The sequence below is a fragment of the Cervus elaphus genome, chromosome 12 (genome assembly GCF_910594005.1).
Source record: "Cervus elaphus chromosome 12, mCerEla1.1, whole genome shotgun sequence".
NCBI lineage: Eukaryota > Metazoa > Chordata > Mammalia > Artiodactyla > Cervidae > Cervus > Cervus elaphus.
Window position 1 is genome coordinate 40,388,496 of NC_057826.1, and position 21,451 is coordinate 40,409,946.

At 33.6% G+C, this 21,451-nt stretch overlaps 1 protein-coding gene across 2 annotated transcripts in view; it reads right to left on the minus strand.

Moving 5' to 3' along the window:
• Positions 1–13,287: 13,287 nt before the first annotated feature.
• Positions 13,288–21,451, minus strand: part of COPS2 (COP9 signalosome subunit 2) — a 28,348-nt gene continuing 20,184 nt past the window's right edge. For both annotated transcript variants that reach the window (XM_043920924.1, XM_043920923.1), the window contains exons 8-13: positions 20,747–20,925; positions 20,584–20,636; positions 18,106–18,203; positions 16,854–16,936; positions 16,333–16,391; positions 13,288–15,460 (exon numbers count right to left, since the gene is read on the minus strand). In XM_043920924.1, the coding sequence (XP_043776859.1) occupies positions 15,316–15,460; positions 16,333–16,391; positions 16,854–16,936; positions 18,106–18,203; positions 20,584–20,636; positions 20,747–20,925 (617 nt within the window). In that variant the 3' untranslated portion in view covers positions 13,288–15,315. The remainder of the gene's footprint in view (positions 15,461–16,332; positions 16,392–16,853; positions 16,937–18,105; positions 18,204–20,583; positions 20,637–20,746; positions 20,926–21,451) is intronic.

The window sequence follows — 21,451 nt, forward strand, 5'->3', positions numbered from 1 at the left end:
GTGGGGGAGGAGGAAAAACATCAAAATTAGGATATAGATGAGAGAGTCTAACGTTTACTTGAAGTCTCAGAAGGAAAGGAGTGCAGTTAATACTGTAGTGTGTATTTGAAAGTTACTAAGAGAGTAGATCTTAAAAATGCTTATCAGAAGAAAAATTATAACTATGTAAGGTGATAGATGTTAACTAAACTTATTGTGGTAATCATTTTGATGTTGAATAATAATGCTGTACACCTTAAATGAATGCAATGTTATGCACTAAGTTATATCTCAATAAAACTTGGGGGGGGATGATACAATAAAAATCACAAAACAAGAACAAACCTAGATTTCTATTTCCAGTGTAAATATCTTTCAAAAATGAAGGTGAAATAAAGATCTTTTCAGACAGATGAAAACCAAGAGAATTCTTCATCTGGTGATCTATACTAAAGAAAGTGCCAGAGAGTTCTTCTAAGGCTAAAGGAAAAATTATCTCAAATGGAAGTTTAGACATACAAGAAGGAATAGAGAGCAAGAGTATTGGTAAATATGTGGTAAATCAAAATAAATATGACTGTATAAAATGACAATAGTACTGTCCTAAGGGGCTACATTGGAGAAGGCAATGGCACCCCACTCCAGTACTCTTGCCTGGAAAATCCCATGGACGGAGGAGCCTGGTAGGCTGCAGTCCCTGGGGTCGCTAAGAGTTGGACATGACTGAGCAACTTCGCTTTCACTTTTCACTTTCATGCATTGGAGAAGAAAATGGCAACCCACTCCAGTGTTCTTGCCTGGAGAATCCCAGGGATGGGGGAGCCTGGTGGGCTGCTGTCTATGGGGTCGCACAGAGTCGGACACAACTGAAGCGACTTAGCAGCAGCAGCAGCAGCAAGGGGCTACATGTGCACATGTATATAGGAGAAGGGAGGGAGTGACTATTAAAATAAACAACAATAGCAAATAAGTAACGGGGAGGGAGACTATAAAATTTTTGCAATGACTAGAAATATAATTTGAGAAACCAAGAATCCATGTTATGCAGTTCCCTGGTGACTCAGTGGTAAAGAATTCACCTGTCAATGCAGGAGACATGGGTTTGATCCCTGGTCCAGGAAGATCCCACATGCATGGAACAATTAAGCCTGTGTGTCACAACTACTGAGCCTGTGCTCTACAGTCCGGGAGCCACAACTACTGAGCCCATGTGCTGCAACTACTGAGCCCATATACCACAACTACTGAAGCCTGCACACCCTATAGCCTGTGCTCTGCAAGTGAAGCCAGTGTAATGAGAAGTCTGCTCATCACAACTAGAGAGTAGCCCCTGCTTGCCACAACTAAGCCCACACAGCAACGAAAACCCAGCATAACCAAAAATAAATAAAGTTATGTACATACAAAAAAGAATTCATGTTATAATCTCTACAATAACCACTAAAACAAAGGTAAAAGTGTATATAACTTTTAAATTAATAAAAGGAAAAAAACACACTAATGAGAAATAATAAGTTCAAAAGTAGGTCAGAAAAAGGAATACAGATCAGGTGGGACAAAAAGAAAGTATGTAGTAAAATGGTAAACTTCAACTCAAATATATCAGTAATTACTTCAAATATAAATGGACTAAATGCTCCAAATAAATAAAACTGTCAGACTAATTAAAAAAAAACCCTCAAGCCCTGTTATATGCTGTTTATGAGACACATCTAAAAGATGAAAGGTTGACATTAAAAAATAGAAAAATCATATATACTCTGAAACATTAATATAAGAAAATACATATATAGACTTTAAGGCAAGAAGTATTACCAGGGACAAAGGGGGATACATTATAATGACAAAAGATTTAATTTACCAGGAAAACAAACATTCTAAGTTTCTGTATATCTAAAAGGATGGCCTCAAAATAAAAAAAGAAAAAATAGAAACAAATAGTAAATAGTCTACAACAGAGTAAGCAGAATTAATAGATTTGACCAAGAGTTTTAAATGAACATGATATTCTTACGTTTCACATCAAATATGTTAAATCTGGAAGAAGCACTTAAAAACTAAAGATAATGGATACAAAAACATTCAGTGAATGGGATGCAGGATAGAATGGATATAACTGAAGAAAAAATTAGTAAGCTGGAATATTAGGCCAAAAAGGCAGATAGATCTGGAAGCGGAAACAAGTTGGAAAGAATGAGAAAAAAGTTAAATTCATGAAAGACAAGAGTGTGAGTGTCAACATGCATTTAACAGCCTTTTAGGAATGAAAGAAAAGAGTGAATACAAGGGAAGAAATTGAAGTAATGAGCACTAGTGTGCTGTCACGTGAGGTCATGATGAGTTTGACAAGACTTGGCAACTGAACAACAAACAACTAGTGATAATTTTCTAGAATTAAATATAGATATAAATCCTATATTGAAAGAATGCCAAACAGGCTGGATAATAAAAACAAATAAAAACTCCTCACCTAAAAATATTAAAATAAAATTACATTAAAAACAGAATTTTATAATCTTTGAAAAAGCATATATAGATTACATGCAAAGGTACTGGCAAAACTGAATGCAAGAAAGACAGAAGGATATTTGCTTAAAGTTTTTTTTTTTAAATTTAAAAAATTTCTTTATTTTTAATTGAGGGATAATTGCTTTACAATACTGTGTTGGTTTTTGCCATACATCAGCCATAGGTATACAGTGTTTAAAGTTTTTTAGAAAAGGAATTAAACTTTAAAACTCTAAAGGATTTCAACATGATGGTTGGGGTGAAAGAAATAGGCCAGAAGGAAGTCGGGGAAAATGTGAAGGTACTTTATTTTGTTGATGAGAAGACATAAAACACATGGATATAGAGATAAGTTCTAGGATGTACCATCATAATAAAATGTTACTATCTGAGGAAGTTGGGTGAGGAGTATCTGTACTATCCTCTATGAATCTAAAATTATTTCAAAACAAAACTGTTGAAGAAAAAAATACCAAGATAATTAGATGACATGACAGAGATAAGTGTGATAATAATAATTTTGAATTTGTAAAATAAACTCCAAAAGACAGAGGACTTTCCCATTGAATTTTAAGATATTAAAATCCAGCAATATGTTGTCCACAAGATGCTCTTGTCCAAAGAAAAATGAAGGAATATGAAAAGATTGAAAAGAGAGAGTAATACCAGGCAAATATAAGCAACAACAGCAAAACTGAAGAAGCAATTTTAATGAGACAAAACAGATCATAAGGAAAAAATCACAAGGGACATGTTTGCAGGTAAAAGCAACAAGATATAACAATCATGAACATGCATGCTGCTAACAATTATGCCATAAAATACATAAAGAAACAAGTAACAGAATTATAGAAAGAAATAAATCAAGTTATATTTGAAGATTTTAACAAATTCCTCTATGAAATTGATGTATCAGCAAAAGAAAAAACTAAAAAAGCCTACAGAAAAACGCAGAAGACCTGAACAACAAGTAACATGCTTGACGAAATAGTTTGGAGAATGTTACGGAATATATATTTTAATACATAAATGGAACAATTATAAAAATTTATCTATATGAAGCTACAAAGCAAATTTCAGTCTGTTCCCAAGAATTAATACTATACAGACTATATTCTCTAAATTGTATGTATTAAAATGAAAAATCAACAACAAATCAAAAATCAAACATTAAAATGAAACTATTCTGTAATGTTTGGAAACTAAAAACAATCCCTACACTGCTGAATATTATTGGCTTAAAAAGGAAATTAAAGTTAACTAAAACTTTACATGTTAAATAAAAAGTTTTGAGCAAATTGTCAATAAACAGAGTTTGAAAATGATTCATCTCAAGAAGCCAGAAAAAGAGTAAAAAACTGTATGTTCAAAGAAATGAAAATAAAGGGAATAATACAGATTAGGGCAGAAATCAATGACAGATCAATAAAAACAAGAGTCAAGATGAACAAAAACTGGTACTCTGGAAAGACTAATAAGATAGACAAAATACAGGACAAAAAGTGGGGAATAAGTTTATGCTTATAATAAATATACTATATATTTAATGAGCATAAATATCTTAAAAAACTTGAAGACCTAGAAAAAATATATTTCTGAAAACAAATGTAATGTTAAAATGACAAAAGATGAAGCAGAACAGTTAAACAGATGAATAATCATATTTGAAAGGATGAAAATTAAAGGAATTAAATAATTTAAAAATATTTCTATTTCTCAAAAGTTTCAGTCCAAACAGCATTAAAAGTGATTTCTTCCAAAGAAGAGATTATGCTCATATTACATACATTGTTCTAAAAAATAGAAATAGAGTAAAAGTTGACTGATTAAGAATAGTCCATAAATACAAAATTATAGTTCAATTTCACTTGAAAACATGATGGAAAACCACTAAATAAAATGCTGACTGGTAAGTCCAACACTGTTGAGAAAGAATATATAATCATCAGTATCCTAGAATGGAGGAATTAGTTAACATTTGAAAATCTGTTAAGTGTAATTCATTACATGAATGGACAAGAGACAAATCACATGTTCATCTTACTAGGTTCAGGGACATTTAACAAATCTCAAAACCTATTTGTGATTAAAACACACACACACACAACCTCTCAGGAGACTAGAAATAGAAGGAAACTTTATTTATTGAGTGCTAACTCCCCTAAGATGACCATAAATCTCATACCTAATGGAGAAGCTCAAGATTCTTCTTCTTTGAGACAAGACTGCTGGCTGTTATCACTACTGTTTCATGTGTTATTGGAGACCCTGAGCAATGAAGTGAGATTAGACAAAGTAATAAGAGGAATAGGGATGGAAGGAAATGCATAAAAATATAATTATTTTCTTAATAATATGATTATCTACATAGAAAACTCAGGTAAATCAACAGACTGTTAATAGAAAAAGGTTCAGCAAGGCTGACAGATACAACAGTATGCAATTATCAGTATCATTATTTTGTCCCAACAATATCCAACTAACAATGTTTTAGGTAGTAAGAGAACATAAACTAGAAAGATTTAGAAATTATTATAACAAAGAATGCTCAAGATCTTTACAGAGAAAAACTAAAAACTAAGATGACATACAAAGAGACAAATTAACCTCTAAATTTAATAAATTCCAATTAAAACTCTATAGGACTTTAAGGGAACTTGACAAACTGACTCAAAAATTGATTCAAAAGTAATATAGAAAAATGAAGGTCCACAGTTATTAAAATGATTTTCAAAATAATCAGCAAATTGGGTAGGGAGATTCTTCTGTAATTAAGACATTACTCAGCTCAGTAATAAAAACACAAAGTGAATAAAACAATGGTAAAGTAACAAGTGGAATTTTCCAGTGGCTCAGCACTAAAGAACCTGCCTCTGATGCAGGAAATGTGGGTTCGATCCCTGGGTTGGTAAGATCCCCTGGAAAAGGAAATGGCAACCCACTCTAGTCTTCTTGCCCAGGAAATTATGGACAGAGGAGCCTGGCAGGCTACAGGCCATGGGGCCACAAGAAGAAGTTGGACACAACTGAGTATCTAAACAACAACAAAGGAACAATTAGAACAGTAAGCAGATTCTAGAGTTCAGACACATATCCTTTGCATATGGAGAAACGTGGTAGTTGAAAAGGTAGCATCACTAATCAGTAAAGAATAATTTAATAGATAGCACTGAGAAAATTAGCTCATAACACAGAAAAGATAAAGCTTGATTCCTACCTCAAATTATACACAGAAATAAACTCCAAATAAGGGACTTCCCTATAGCTCTGGTAAAGAATCTGCCTGAAATGCAGGAAACCCGGGTTCGATCCCTGGGTCAGGAAGATCCCCTGAAGGAAATGGCAATCCACTCCAGTATTCTTGCCTGGAGGCAAGAGGAGCCAGAGGAGCCTGGTTGGCTAGTCCATAGGGTCACAAAGAGTTGGACATGACTAAGTGACTAACACACACACAAACTCCAAATAAAGGACTAAACATAAAGGGATTAACTATAAAAAAACAATTTTGTAGTATTTAGTTTAAGAAAAGGACTTCTTAATGTCCCACAAATCAAGAAAAAATAGAAAGCCAGGAATAGAATGTTAAGAGTAGACCATAGAAAGGGAAACCTGAATCGCTAGTAAGTGTATGAAGAGATATTCAAGCTTATTACTGATTATAAAAGTGCAAGTTAAAATTAACAGTGAAATATCACTTTAAGAAGTCAGATATTATTAAGGGCTGTCAGGGATAGGAGAAAATTAGAACCCTCATGTGCTACCAGTTGGAGCATAAATGGTGCATCCACTTTTGATGAGTAACCTGGCAGTATTTAGGACAATTAAGTATTATGCCCCAAGTCCCACATTTCCAGATACACACCCCAGAGTAACTTTTGTACAAGTCCAAAATATCTGTCACAGAATTATTTGCTGTAGTAATGATATGAAAGGAACACATGTCTATCACTAGAGAAATGGAAAGGTAAATTGTGGCAAATGTATGAGATGGAAGAGAATAGGAGCAGTAGACTAGACTTAGAAATAACAAAATAACAAAAATTGGTATCATTTATGGAAGCTAAAAATATGCCTATTATTTTTCCAACATATATATCAATCTAAATAAACATAAGGAAAGTAAACTGAAAAAACATGACAGTGTGCTGTATGCCAAGGATTATGATTTTCTCAATTCTGAATACTTCAGGTTAAAAAGAATTACTCAACTAAGGAAACTGGTGCCCAGAGAGGTTAAGTGACAAGGTCTTAATCACAGACAGCTGAAGATGTGTCTCCACTCCCTAGATCTTTCTGCTTTACCTCTCCTCTCCTCTGGGAAGCTGCAAAAGGCATTCTTAAGATGAAAACCAGTCTGAGAGTTCACATACTTTGTCCTTAGAAGCACAATCTCACTTGTCAACTGCTTCCTGACTTTTAATGGCAGAAAATGACTACTGTAATTCTGAGATCTGAGTATCTGTAAGTTTAATTATTCAAATTGCTTCATGGGCATTCAAGTGTATAAGCAAATATATGCTCCTCTTCACGTGCTTAAATCATTCAGTCGTGTCTCTTTGTGACCCCATAGACTGTAGCCCACCAAGCTCCTCTGTCCATGGAATTCTCAAGGCAAGAGTACTGGAGTGGGTAGCCATTCCCTTCTCCAGGGGAGCTTCCAACCCAGGGATCAAACCTGGGTCTTCTGCACTGCAGGCAGATTCTTTACCACTGAGCCACCAGGGAAGCCCTTAATTGTTACACCATTATTTACATTTGAACTAGTTCCTTGAAGATAAATCCAAACATTTCAAGAATTCATGATTTTGGTGACATTACCATTCAACTATATTGATATCCCAAGATATAATGAAAGTACATAAGCTGAAAGGGTGTTGCTTACATATTTTATGAATCCATTCTTCATAAGCACTAGATTTGACAGCTTTTGTAGGAATATAAAAAAAAAGTTAGGTTAAAAGTTATGGATTTTGTACAATTTCAGAGTTAAAAGGCATCAAAGAAGATTTTAAAATTAAACACATAAATTTGTAGTGTTAGGAAAGGGGAAAATGGGTTTTAAAATATTTTATAGGAAGAGACACTTCAGAACGCTGTTTGTTATTGTCTGGAGTTACAACCTGCTGTATTTCAAATGTTCCCATTATCCCACCTAACATTAAGAAGATGAATGGACTAAAAATGGACTAATTTTTTTAAAATCATCAACTTTATAATGAGAAACGGAAGACAGCGACTGAAGAAGTTTCTCAGAGTCCAGTTGAAGAGCTGAAACACCTTCATCACTCCACTAAAGGCTCTCGTTAGCATCCCCAAAGACTTGTATTTTGCTAAATCTGAGGCCTCTGCCTCTTCACTGCTGTCATCTTATTTAACCTCACAGCAGCATTTGATCACTCTGCTTTGAAATTCCTAGTTTCAGTTATACTACTCTCTTTGCTATCAAGCTCCTAGGTCACTTTTGTTTCTTTTGCTGGCTCTGCCTCTTGCCCAGAAATAATGCTTCCTCAGTCATCCCATTTCATTTAATACCATTGTCTACCTGTTGCTCAGTAAGAAACCTGGGAGCCATTCTTGATGTCTTTTTCCTTTACAACCTTCAGTCTAATTCATAAGCAAGTCCTGTTGCCTATCCTGATTCTGTGCTCTTTCCAAATCCTAGTCTAAATGGCCTCTATTATATATCCCAGACTTCTGCAATGGGCTCCTCATCGTCTCCCAGATCACAAAGCTGCACCAAATAATCATTTTCCCACACAAGAGCCAGAATCTTCTTTTAATATTACATACGTAAGAACTTAAAACTTCCAGTGGCTTTCCATTGTATTTAGAATAAAATCTCAAACCATCTGGTCCTCAACCAGTTCTCTCCTCTTAATATCACACTCTACATTTCTTGAATTTTATACCCGTCCCATCTCAGATGTACTTAACCTCTCTGCCTGGACTGCTCTTCCTGTAGATCTGCATAGCCAATCCCTTTTCTTACTCTTGTGTGAAACTTTCACATCCTCAGAGATGCCTCCCCATTTTAACTGATTTGATAGAATTTTTCTCTATCTGAAATTATCTGTTTCTCCCTATAGAACTAAGCTCTTTGAGCACAGGGATAATTTTGTTCTTTATGGTGTCCTTCAACCTTAGGAAATATCAGTCCCTAGCACATCGTAGGCACATAATTTTTATCTGTTAAATAAACACATGGGGAGTTAGAATAAGGGCATGTTCCCTCAGTATTCTAAGTACTTATAGATTTTTTTTCCCCCTCTCTGGCTGGTGAAGATGATTACGAGAAAGCAGAAAGACCAAGTTTTAAATACCAACCTACACAATAAAGTACATCAGCTTGTGGTCTATACTCATTCACAATAGAGCTCACTTTTAACAGGTCCAAGATAGGTAACCTTTCTTCAGTTGAAGGCCATTAACCCTCAGAAGGTTAACCATAACAATAAAATTTAAAATAGGTTTATAGAAAGAAAACTGCAAATTTCCATTCATTACTCTTAAAATTGAGTGACTTTAAGGGGCTGTAAAGCTATTAAGCACAACAAACCAAAACACGAGTGAAAATATTAGATGTATGGTGCCTGTTTAGCTCCTTGCTGGGATACCAGTACTCTCATGCCCTTCCACTGCTTCAAATGCTGCTGAAACAGGAAGTCCTTAAGCTGCCCCACTCTCCCTCCTATTGCCACAAGGTGGAAGGCCCAACAATTTGAAATGTGCAGTAACATTGGTTTATACATATTCATTGGAATCTTGGCCACAGGGTTATTAATCTGTTAAAGTTTTTTGACTTTTAAAAGTTGACTGCATTACTGTACTTTGAGATCAGGGTTGACCCATCTTACTAGGTTGAAGGTCACACCTGGGAACAATATTATTTTTACTTACAAAAAAAAATTTCAGCAGTGGTTTCTTAGACTTCACAGCCCTTGAAGTGCTCATTTTAGAGGATCATAATAGGGATTTGGGAGAGTACATTTCTTCCTCCACTTGACTTAATTTCCTGCTTAGAAGTATTTAATTTTATACTGAAGGCTTAATTCCTGAAACATTTGCTTGCAACATGAATTGTTCCATGACAGACCATTAAACAGGGTTCAGGAGAGGCCAACACTTCTATGAATGCTGCAAAGCCGAACAGAGTAATCCTAAAAGTGGAAAATATTTAAACCCTGATTTCCAAACCAAATGAGTAAGATTTTCAGTACTGTTTTCTGAGAAACATACTTAAAATATTTAAAGAGCTATTTTATTGAAGTATATATATTGAATTATTTGATCAAATACATAAAGTGCATTGGTTAAAGCTATTGTGCTGGTCTTGTGCTAATATTTACACAGTAAATATCTAAGAGGCACATCATGTAATTTTTATTACTGATAAAGAATGTGTACTTCAGTCAAAAATCCTTCAGTACCTAAGTCTTAAAGCCTCGTGTAACTCATCATGCATCTATCAGTCAATTCTCAAGAGTTAATCTGTGGGACTTCCAATTTCAGACAGACATTCTCTGCCACGCTCTTAGTCACCTGCTTCCTACCACCTAGTGAGTTCAAGGAACTTAGGTCATTTTTGACAGAAGCTTAAGAAGAAAATTCAGAAAACTCATAATGCAAACAACTATGGAACAAATTGCAAAAATCAAACGTTTGCATTTTCCATAACATTCCATTTCTTTGTTGATATATAGTTAAAATTTAATAAATTACCCATAGCATTATTTAAAAATAGATGCATAAAACTTACTATTTTAGTAAATAGTAGGAGGCAAACATCTTAACAAAAATTAGATATTCAACACAGCACTAATATGTTACTAATTCAGTAAGCATGCAAAAACTTCTGACAACTTCATGGGATGATTAAAAGTTCTAGATTACTTTAACTCCATCAACTCAAAGGATAAGTCCAAAAAACCCAACCTTTATCATTTAAAGATGCCTTATTTCAGAATTAACAAACAACCTAATACCTCTAGATTAAATCTGGACACAGTCTTCCACATGAAACCTGTCATAACATAGAAGTTGCTGGTACACTGGCCATTCTTTCAGTGATGTATGCCTGAGTAAGAAACAAGTGGTATTAAATTATGCAAACTAGAAAAAAAATTACTGTGATGGACTGGGGAGTGAATTTTTTACTCCTACAAATATGTATACACCAAAAAACATACACACAGTATTACTGGCTAGCCATTAGTGTGGTTATTCTGAACATGTTTACAATATAAAATCCTGGCCAAGAAGAAGGTTGGCCCCAAACAGTAATATAAATATTTAAGAAAGTTTTTTTTCTTGCCTATCAAAGGGTTTTTAAGGTATAGTTGGCATCTACCTTTGATATTCTAAGATTTGATGACAAGAGCTGACTTTTAATTATTCTAACAGGTTTAAAAATAACATGAAACTAAAGGAGTAAAATTTGTAAGACCACACATTGGTTTCTTCTGGGCTATTATCAAGTTAAACAAACCTTTTCAGATTTAAAAACTGAGTGACACTAAATTTTGAGGAATATTTAGAATTCACTGACACAGTTGTTCTGTGGTACTATCTTTAAACATAAATTCTCCAAATAGCACTATTTCAACTTTCCTAAAAATTCCAAAAGTTAAACCTTTTCAAATCTCATCTAGTGATTCAAAGTGAAGTAAACACAACTTTTGAACCATTGGTTAATCCATGCTATTAAGGGCACACACTAGCTAGAAGATACGTAGTAAAATTTAATTATCTAGAGTTAAGCAGAACTTCTAATACACTGATATTTAGAAAGTTAATTTCTCTATGTCTATATGAAGGAAGTTCTTACAAATTATCCTACTTATAACTATCAAAATGAATATAGAATACTACCTGAGGAGGAGTAGGACGGGAAAAAAAACCTAATACAAAAAAACAAAAACAAGCACAGCCTCCAAAAAAAGCGGGGGGGGGGGTGGGGAGGAGAAATTTTGGTCACACAAATGAAAACCAAAATCTTTCAGCTTCAAGCTCTGGGACCTGACGTCTAGCCTCTTGTTCTAAGTCCCTGTTCTAAGTATTTACACTTTGAAACAAAATAGTCAAAAGTCAATTCCTTAAAATGTTTTATGTCAATTATATCTAAAAACAAAACCATCAAAAAACACAAAAGCCAATTCCTTATGTTTTGTTACATCTAAATTCAAAATGATGTTTATCTCCTTCCAAATGTTATAAATTCTATATAAAAATGAATAAATCCCATATAAAGAATGAAATTCCTAGCTTTACTAGAGATTTGTACACTCTAGTTTTTGCTTTTACATTTTAAATCAAATGAAAGTTTCTGAGGTTTACTTAAAGCAGTATTAGAGTAAGATTATTTTTAAAAAGCAGGCTTGATAAATAAATGCTTAGAGTATTTCTAAGTCCTTAGGAAAAAAAAACCATAAGAGGAAAATACCAGGCAAATACCTTTTTATTCTTGGAGTAAATTGACTGTTATTCTATACCAGTATAATCCACTTCTTTGGACACCCTCACTCCCAGCCCCAACACAAAAGAAAAGTTTACTTACCTGAGTTTACTGAGGAATTATAAACACTACTGATTAAAAAAGAAAATTACTTAAAAAATGTTTACTATCATTGATATTTTAAATATAAAAAACAGGTGTTTTCTAATCAGTGACAAACTGGTATCCTATTTTAAGGTGATAAAAAATACTACATTGCCCACAGTGTCACCCATTTAAAACAGGCTTCACTAAATCTATACTCCCATGTAAAATCAGATTCTTAGTAGTCTTGAAAAGACAGTATAACCTTTAGTTTGAAGGGACTCCTGTAATGAAAGCAATTCTTAGTACATACATATGTCATCTTAAAAAAAGTTATATTACATCAGATGTGGAGAAAAATATTTAATCAACAACTGAAAAATTAATGTTAAGAGCTAGAATGAGTAATGGAAATCCAGTTCCTGAAACAGTATCTATTCGTGGCAGTCAAAGATTACTGTGAAGTGAGTTTATCCAGGTTTAGGGGCAAAAAGAAATATGGTGTAAGCTACTTGTTATTAGTTCTCACAAAAGAGGGCCAGATTTAATGAGCAATTTAAATACTAAGAATTTGCCAATCAATTTTTTTTTTTACTTTTCTTAAATTTAGTTATATTTTAATAAGCAATCTCTAAGAGTTCACCTCTAAAAGATTTGATGCACAAAAACACAGAAAATCTTCAAAGGGGGGAAAAATGTAACAAATAGTTTTAAGTTAGGCTGTTAAGGTTTACCAAAAACCTGTGTTTAAAAACAAATAGGGCAAGTGACTTTTAAAAAAGAACAAATCCATACTTAGGGAATATTAAACAAAGTCTATGTGATGCATACAATTACAATAAATGAAAGATTACGGTGTAACCTTGGATAATGTTAGATACTAACGCTAACTTCCCAAAAAATAACAAGTGCATGCTTTCCCTCTAGAAACTGGAAGATGCACCATTGCACACAGCAAAGATACCACAGGAGAACTGGGCCTGTTACAACTCGAAGGATAGGGTTAGAGATTAAACCATATCATTCAAATCCCCTGAATTCTAATTCCATCAATTCAAACATAAGCAAAATCTTTTTTCCAATTATATCACATGCATACATATTTGAATACAGGCACAGAAACTTGTCATTTTTATTTGGGTAACAAGAGTTTCTAAATTATGTTGAAAAATAAATCCTAATTATGACCACTCCTGTTTAAAAAAAAAAAAACTTAGCACATGTTCCACAAATGATTTATGCAAAAGAAAAGAAAATACACATAGTTTTATAATATCTTAAACTTTTTTATTCCCTACCAGAGACATTGTCTTTCATTTTCTTTCAGTTTTCTACATTTTCAAGTTGAACCTGTATTTAATACTGCTTTAATCTGCTAAAGACATTAACTGATTGCTCTCCTAAATCTAAGGATTATATAGTTTTAGTATAAATATATATCACATATTTTCGTAAAATTTTGACAAAATCGAATAAGCATGCCTTGTTTTAAGTCCATGCTCCTTCCACTGTTTATAAAATCTGATTTAAAGATCAAAAATTCTTGGTTGTCATTCTTTAGCTATAACAGTCTTCCTTCTGAACTGCCACTCACTTCTTTACATAATAACAAGCAATAGAAAAACCAAAGAAATTATCTTAATCTTAGTTCTTCCTTTGACACTATAAAATAATGTCAACTTTTTTTTTTTTTTTAAATGAAACAAATACATCCAAAACTCAATACATTCAAATGAGCTGCGTCTCCTTTCAGGTATTACCTTCAAGGCCACAGTTCATTCTCCTAACTATGCTACCACTGCTCAAAAGACCTTTACAACTCTTTTGGGATTGCCTTCAAAGCCAGTTGCATATTCCTACTATTACCTCAAAGATAGATTTAATTTTTGAAAACAGTAAAAAGACATTTGGTGCCAAATAATGGTTAACCATAGAACAATCAGAGCTTCCCAGGTGGTGCTAGTGGTAGAGAATCTGCCTGCCAATACAGGAGATGCAAGAGTCACGGGTTCAATCCCTGGGTCTTCAGGAAGAGCCTCTGGAAGAGGAAATGGCAACCCACTCTAGTACTTTTGCCTGGAGAATCCCATGGATAGAGGAGCCTGGCGGGCTGCAGTCCATGGGGTCGCAAAAAGAGCTGGACTTGACTGAGCACAGCACAGCACACAGAACAAAAGTTGGATAATACTTTTTTAACAATTATGTAATCATAAAGTTAACAGTGTGTGTGACTTAAAATTAGCTCTGAATACAATTCTGAAAGAGTAAAACCCAAGAGGTTTTGAGCAATGGTAGACTGCTGGAATTAGGAAATAATTTTCCAGCATGATTACTATGCAGGGTAACATTCATTTAGCTGTCTATATTCTGGCATATTTGTTTAAAGTGAACATTCTGAGAGTTAGAATCTTTTAAAAAGGAGTATCATTCTTTAAAAACAAAATTATTCCTTTAAAGTATCACTGTCAAAGTTAAGTACTACGCAAGTGTTTTTTGTTAGAAACTAATTCTCCTTATCAATAAAGACTACTTTTAAAAACTTGAAAGCAAATAACCAACTTATTTACTTCCAGGCTTTTTAAAATTATTAACTGAAGAAAAATAATTTGACATTTCTAAGGTACTAGAAAACAAAACAAAAACCCCACATGTAATAAAAACACATCAAGAACCAAACTACAATTTCTGAGCTGCACTGTTTATTTTGCTGCTTGAAACCTAAGTGACAGTATGCCACTATAATTATGGGGTTTCATCTAAACCTTTACTACACTGCAGGTACAGAAATATACGGACACATTTTTGGAGAATTGACATTTTGCAAAATGCAGCAAACATTTTAATTTATACATGAGAAAAGGAAGTGTTCAAAAGGGTATGCATTTCAAGTTATTGCAGGTTATTTGTGAGAGAATTTCTGCAGGTAAAACATGTTTAAATTTAACCAACAGTAGCGTGTCAGTGTATTTAAAATCATGACAAAAATCTTCTCTCTGGTCATGTTGCCCACGACAAATTACTATGATGTTGTATGTTTTAGGGCAAGATGTCAATACAGCATAAATCCCATGGCATTTTGGTTTTCTTCTGGAGATTAAAGCTGTTTTTTTTTTTTTTCTTGGGATAAATGCAGCAGCAAAACACAAACCAGTTGATCAAAAAAAGCACTTCTGCCATAACTCCAATAATTTTCAGGACACATCAACCGACAGTAGTTTTGCCATTCCCAGTTCTTTTAAGGGTTACATCTCTGCACTGTTGCCTTAAGTATGTCTGTAAAAGCTTGTTCTCTGTTAAGCCAGTTTACTGACTACAGCCTGGTTGAGAGAATTTAGTTGGTTGGTCCATTTATCTAGTGCAGTATATCGGGCACCACCCCTCTTCTGATGATCCAGTTCAAGGAGTTGGTTGACTTGATCAATTCGGCCATGTATAGTGCTGGAAATAAATAAAAGATGACATGTCTACAAAGCGTTTTCACAAAACATATCTTTTGGACTTTATAAAACAGTCACAATATCAATAAATGCAAAACAAAACAAAAATCCCTCCTGCTGTCTACATTAAATAGTTGCATTCAGCATTGATTTAACATTCATTAGCTTATTCAAACTTTAGACAGAAACCAGACTTCAGCTACCTTTCAACAATTTCACTGAAAGAACCAACAGACATATACTTACCCAACTAATCAAGAGCAAATGTAATATGAGAAGCTTTAAAAATAACATTTCTTGCCTTTAAGAAAGATACCATTTCCAAAGTAACAGATACCATACCTTATACTTTAAAAATGAAATAATACTATCCATTAAATAATTATCTAGCTATATATATGGGTCAGGGGCTTCCCAGGTAGCTCAGTGGTAAAGAACCCCCCAACCAATGCAGGAGACATAAGAGACACAGGTTCAATCCTGGGTGGGGAAGATCCCCTGGAGAAGGAAATGGCAGCTCACTCCAGTATTCTTGCCTGGAGAATCCCATGGACAGAGGAGCCTGGCAGGCTATAGTCCATAGGGTCGCAAAGAGTCGGACACAACTGAAGCAATTGAGCAGGCAGGCATATAAGGTCATATACTGAATGAGAAATCTTTTGAAAAGTTATTTAGAACTTTTTCAAAGATCATGTGCTTAATATGATCATTCATTTATAAAAAGCCATCACATATACATATCTCTTTCAATACAAAACTACAGCTGAAGGGTGCTTTTTATGAAAAATCAAGAATTCAACTGCTACCTTTGCCATCATTATTCAAACTTTATGTCCTAAACATTTTGTGGAAAAAAAATAGTCAAGTACTTACTTATCCAATATGCACTGCACCAGCAAGCTCTCCACATCAGCTACATCTATGTTTAACTCCTAAGACAAAAGACTCATTATAATTCTAATTAACTTTTTAGAGGACTTTATGATTCTATATAAATATTATTTTAAATTCGATTCTATCACTTAAAAAAGAGAAAAGTTAAAACAAATTTCATTATCTGTTCAGAACACTGAGAACACAGGTCTGATAAAATTTCACTCTGTTAACTTTAAAAGTATATTCCTATGGTTGGGGTTAACAATATACATCAATTATCTATTTCAGCCACTACCTTCTCTCTTACAATTTTACTGCGGCTGAAGGAATCTTTAAAATGAAATGTAATGATTCCTTATTTCTCATTTCTTTTAACTCAATTTACACCAGGAACAGAAAAATTCACATTAGAAGGAAAACCTTAAGTTATGCTGTATTTTAAAAAATATTGTTACCAAGAATAACTCTTTTAAATATATACTGCATTTATTAATACAAATTATAATGAATATAAGTACCTTAGAAATAAAAGGAATATGTATTCTTGTGTAAGGCTTAATTAATTTTATAAGCACTTGTGTTCTGATGTTTCGCAAAAGCTCTGAAAGACAAAGTTAAAATAATACATTTATATTTACTAGTTTGTGTATCTTTATGAATCACTATGCACATCTAAATCGTATTAACTGTGTCATTTATCTTCTTAAAACGTATCTCTCTGTCTAGTGAGGGAATAAGGAATTTATATCTAAAAACATTTGAGTTCAACGTACAGTAGGATTAGAGGCACTCTTTCACATAAGTTTTTCTTGTTTCCATCTCTCTGATTTTGCTCATGTTGTAATACTATTTGAAATATCCTCTTGCGTTCTTAATAACACTCACTGCTCATCGTTTCCTCTATAATTTCCTCTTTCAAGAAGCTCTAATTTATACCAACTAGTCAAGTTCCTTCCTTTATGCTCTCTCATAAACTAGAATACTACATTTTATAAGGTATTCTACAATTTTTCCCAGTTCTTCATGAACAGTGTCCTTTAAAAAAAATAGGAGCTCAAGAACAGAGCTTCTGTATTTTTTTTTATACCCACAAAATATAGTATCATTCTCAGTTCAAATAAGAACTTCGTCTGTTGACTCAAAAGAGAAAGGAAGGTGAGTAACGAAAGAACATTACTTCCAAAGTATTCTTTGGATTTTCTTAATGCATCTGGCATTTAAGCATTTGAATGAATTGTTCCAGTTATTAAATACCCTCAAATAGCTCCATAACAGGTAGGAACACTGGAGGTATAAGTGGCTCTAGAACAAAGAGACAATTTTTATCTTTGTTAATCAGAACTTATTAAAAATCTCATACATTTGTTGTTAGCCTACCTTTTCAAAATAAGTGCATCTTAGCATTATCTATAGCAGGCTGTTTTCAAAGCTTCTGTTGTCAAAAATAAATCCTAAAAATTTACTTTGCACCTAAAAATCAGTAATAAACATGGAATAATATCTAAATCAGAAGGTAAAAGTGACAGCCTCCTTTTAAATGAAATGAACATCATGTAAAACTTGATTCCATTAGTAACATGAAATTAGCTACTGACATCTTTAAAACAGCTTTATAATTTTAAGGAATATCTTATTCTATGACAGCATTTAGAAACAAGTCTATATTTTGCAATAAACAGAAGAAAAATGGCTTAATTCCATGTAGCTCCATTAAGTATTGTTTGATAGTAGCAAAGAAAGTAACAGAATTCAGTTGCAGAAAGCATATACCTTCAATATGTTCCCTTATGAAAGGATCATCCATGATGTTGCTGTGATTTGTTTTTAGAATCTTTTCAAACTCAGTGATGTCATTATTCTGGTAGGCACTAACAAAAAAAGAAAAGCATAAATTTTGTCAAACATGAAGAAGTCACATATTAAATCAGATAATCCAAAGAGCCTGTTACTTAATTTTTATATGAAAAAATCTAAATTACAGTTTCTGTCATGGAAATTAGAATTAAATACACACAGATCCTTCCGAAAATAAAATGAATTTTCTTTTAATGAATTTGATTTTATAAAAGAAAGACAAATCATCTGGGGTTATATGTTATACACAGCTAATTAAAACCTCAAAGTCTTAGTATTGTTAAGAACTGACAAATATTTAGTAATTGTTTAATGCTCAATGCTTTTAAGTTAAATTGTGCATTTAATCTCCAAGAAACTAGGTTTCATGTACACTACTGAATGGAGGAGTTTGAATATAAGACAGTATATCCTCTCTGAAGTTTACTCATAAATGCAGCTTCCTTAATTTTTATCTTCTAGAAAGGTACCAGCAACTGCCAAAACTTCTTAAAGGGAACATTTGACTCTCAATTCTCTTTAGCCTTAAAATTCTAGTGAACTATACAGCAGAAATATTGGTGGCAGATAACTAGTGGCAAATGGGATACACGCACAAACTAGAGAGTGATGGACACTGCTGCAGAAGGTCAAAGGCTGATTTATGTTCATGATTGTCTGAGGTATTTACTATCTACTCTGAGGCACTATGGGGACTGCTAAAGGTGCTGAGAAGGAAGAAGCCAACCTTCTGGAAATGGCACCACTGTCTGCTTTATATGTAACACATATCATCAGCCACTCTGCACGCCCTCTGCTGTGCTTCCATCTGTTGGGTCGCAATGTAACTTCATGTTAGGGGCAGGTGATTCAAGTGCTTCAACAGGAATTATTTTCCTCTAGTCTGCTGGCAACTGACTAGGAAGATAAAATTAGGAAGCATTACTTTTCTTACCTACCCCAAATATATTATTGTAATATACTACAGGAGGATATGTTCAAATAGTGAAAACACTTGCACACACAGATATTTTAACAAAGACACATTCTTCCAATGTTTAAGTGGCTTAAAAAAGAACCTTATACAAAATGTGGGACACCACGGGCCACTTCTTTTAAAATTTATCATTAAAATAAGTTCTAGAGTTCCAATACAAACGCTTCTCTGGAGTAAACTGTGAGATAAGGTCTGACAAATCAGTACTTTAATCCATTTAATGCATTTAACCAGTTTAATTTGAACAAAATACTAATGTCCAGGGAAACACTTTCCTGCAATATTTCTTTAAGAATTTTCAAGTTAAACTGTTGCTTAGAAATTCAACCTAATTTTTTTCTGAAGTATTATGAACTTAATCTCTAACCAAATCATCTTTTAATGTGGCCAAATGTAAATAGAATAAACTGTTTGATATAAAGACAAAGAAATTGTCTTTTGAGCTTAAACAATATAATGAAATAGGCTGTAAGTACATAAAATTTATACTTAGGTGGCTTGTAATTTATAACCCAACAGTACTTTCTTAAATTAAAAAAAAAAAAAAAGACTCTTAAAAGAGTGTCTGGTCATCTAAATTACCTGTACATATCTGAAAACAAACAAAAAAACTCAACCCTGCCTCACACCCCTAACTACACACTCTTCCTGTCTTAGTAAACTCAGCTGATAGTCTAGAACAACGGACTCGAAACCCTGTAAGTCTCTCTCCTAGTTTTCTACAAAGCAAGCACAATAAATCATAGGCTACATTTATTTCTGGTCCAAAGAAACGTTTTTCTTGCTCATTGATTTTTTTTACAAAAACGTTTTCTTTTCTAGGCTTTTGCTTGGTTTTTCTTTCTTTCCTTTTTTTAAAAAAATATTAATTGATGATGGCAGGTTTTTCAGCTATTAGCCATCATTAGTCATATCTTTCTCCACAGAAGGCAACAATAAATCCTTAGGTTTCCTAACAGTATGACCCTTCTGCTGCTCTTTACATTAGAAAATTAACTGAGGTAAATTTATTTAAAGTGATTTTTTAATCTTGTCAATTAAGCAAATATACAAGTAAACAAACTGTCTCACTGAAAATTCTTGACTTAGGTAGACCAATTCATAATTTCATTTTGGATTAAGGCAGGTAGAAACTGTAACACTGTGAAATCGTTTTAAAATCTCTATAGCTTTCTACTGAGAAACAGTATGTGTATACACACACAAAGATAATGAGGAAAAAAAGCGGTAAATACTTACAAAATCTCGTGAGTAATAGAAACAGTGTAATCAATGACTTCAAAAATTTTACAAACTTTTGTATACTTCAAGTCAAAATAATACGTTGAGTATTAACTGAATTCTGAAAAATTCTCTCCGTTCTCTTCTTTATTCACTGCTTTAAGGTAATTTATCTTAACTGAAATATTAAATCTTACCTTACTAAATTCGTCATTGCTAGAATTTCTGGATCATTTTTGTAAGGTTTGGCCTGGTTAGGAAAAAAAAACAGGATTAACTATGTATATGTACAAAGAAAGAATAACATTTATTTTCACAAGAGACTGCTGACAGAAATGAACAATCAGAGCACAAACATACCTCCTGTGAGTCAAATGGATTTATTCCCGATTTCATTAGCATATTTGCTAAGACTAAATATTTTAAGCAAGTGGTTCGTCGTGGACTTCCCGATTCATCATAATTCTTAAAGGCTTCAAAAAAATCAGTGTGTGCCTTTTCAAATTCACCTTCTCTCAAGTGCATTTTACCACCACATTCTGTAAAGAATAAAACAGGAGAAAAGAGGACATTTTCAGTTCTGTAATAATAAGACTGACCACTTCATAAAAATCAAATGAAAACTATTTCAGTAGCTTCTAGTCTTTTAATTCTATAACCTGAAGAGTACTAGCTCCTGAAGTGGACAAAGGGCACATACTGAATTCTAAAAACCAAGCTCTTCATTAAACATCAGCCAAACAAGCATTTGCAAATCTTTATTCTCAGTTGAAACAGAAAGTAATTTTATCAAAATTACAATGAGGTGGACTTCCCTGGTGCTACAAGTGGGTAGGAATCTGCCTGCCAATGCAAGGGACACCGGTATGATCCCTGGTCTGGGAAGATTCCACACGCTGCAGAGAAACTAAGCCCATGCTACCACAACTACTGAGCCCGAGTTCTAGAGCCTGCAAGCTCCAACTACAGAGCCCACGTGCTGAAACTACTTAAGCCCGTGTGCCTAGAGCCTGTGCTCTGCAACAAGAGAAGCCCATGCACCACAATGAAGAGTAGCCCCCCACT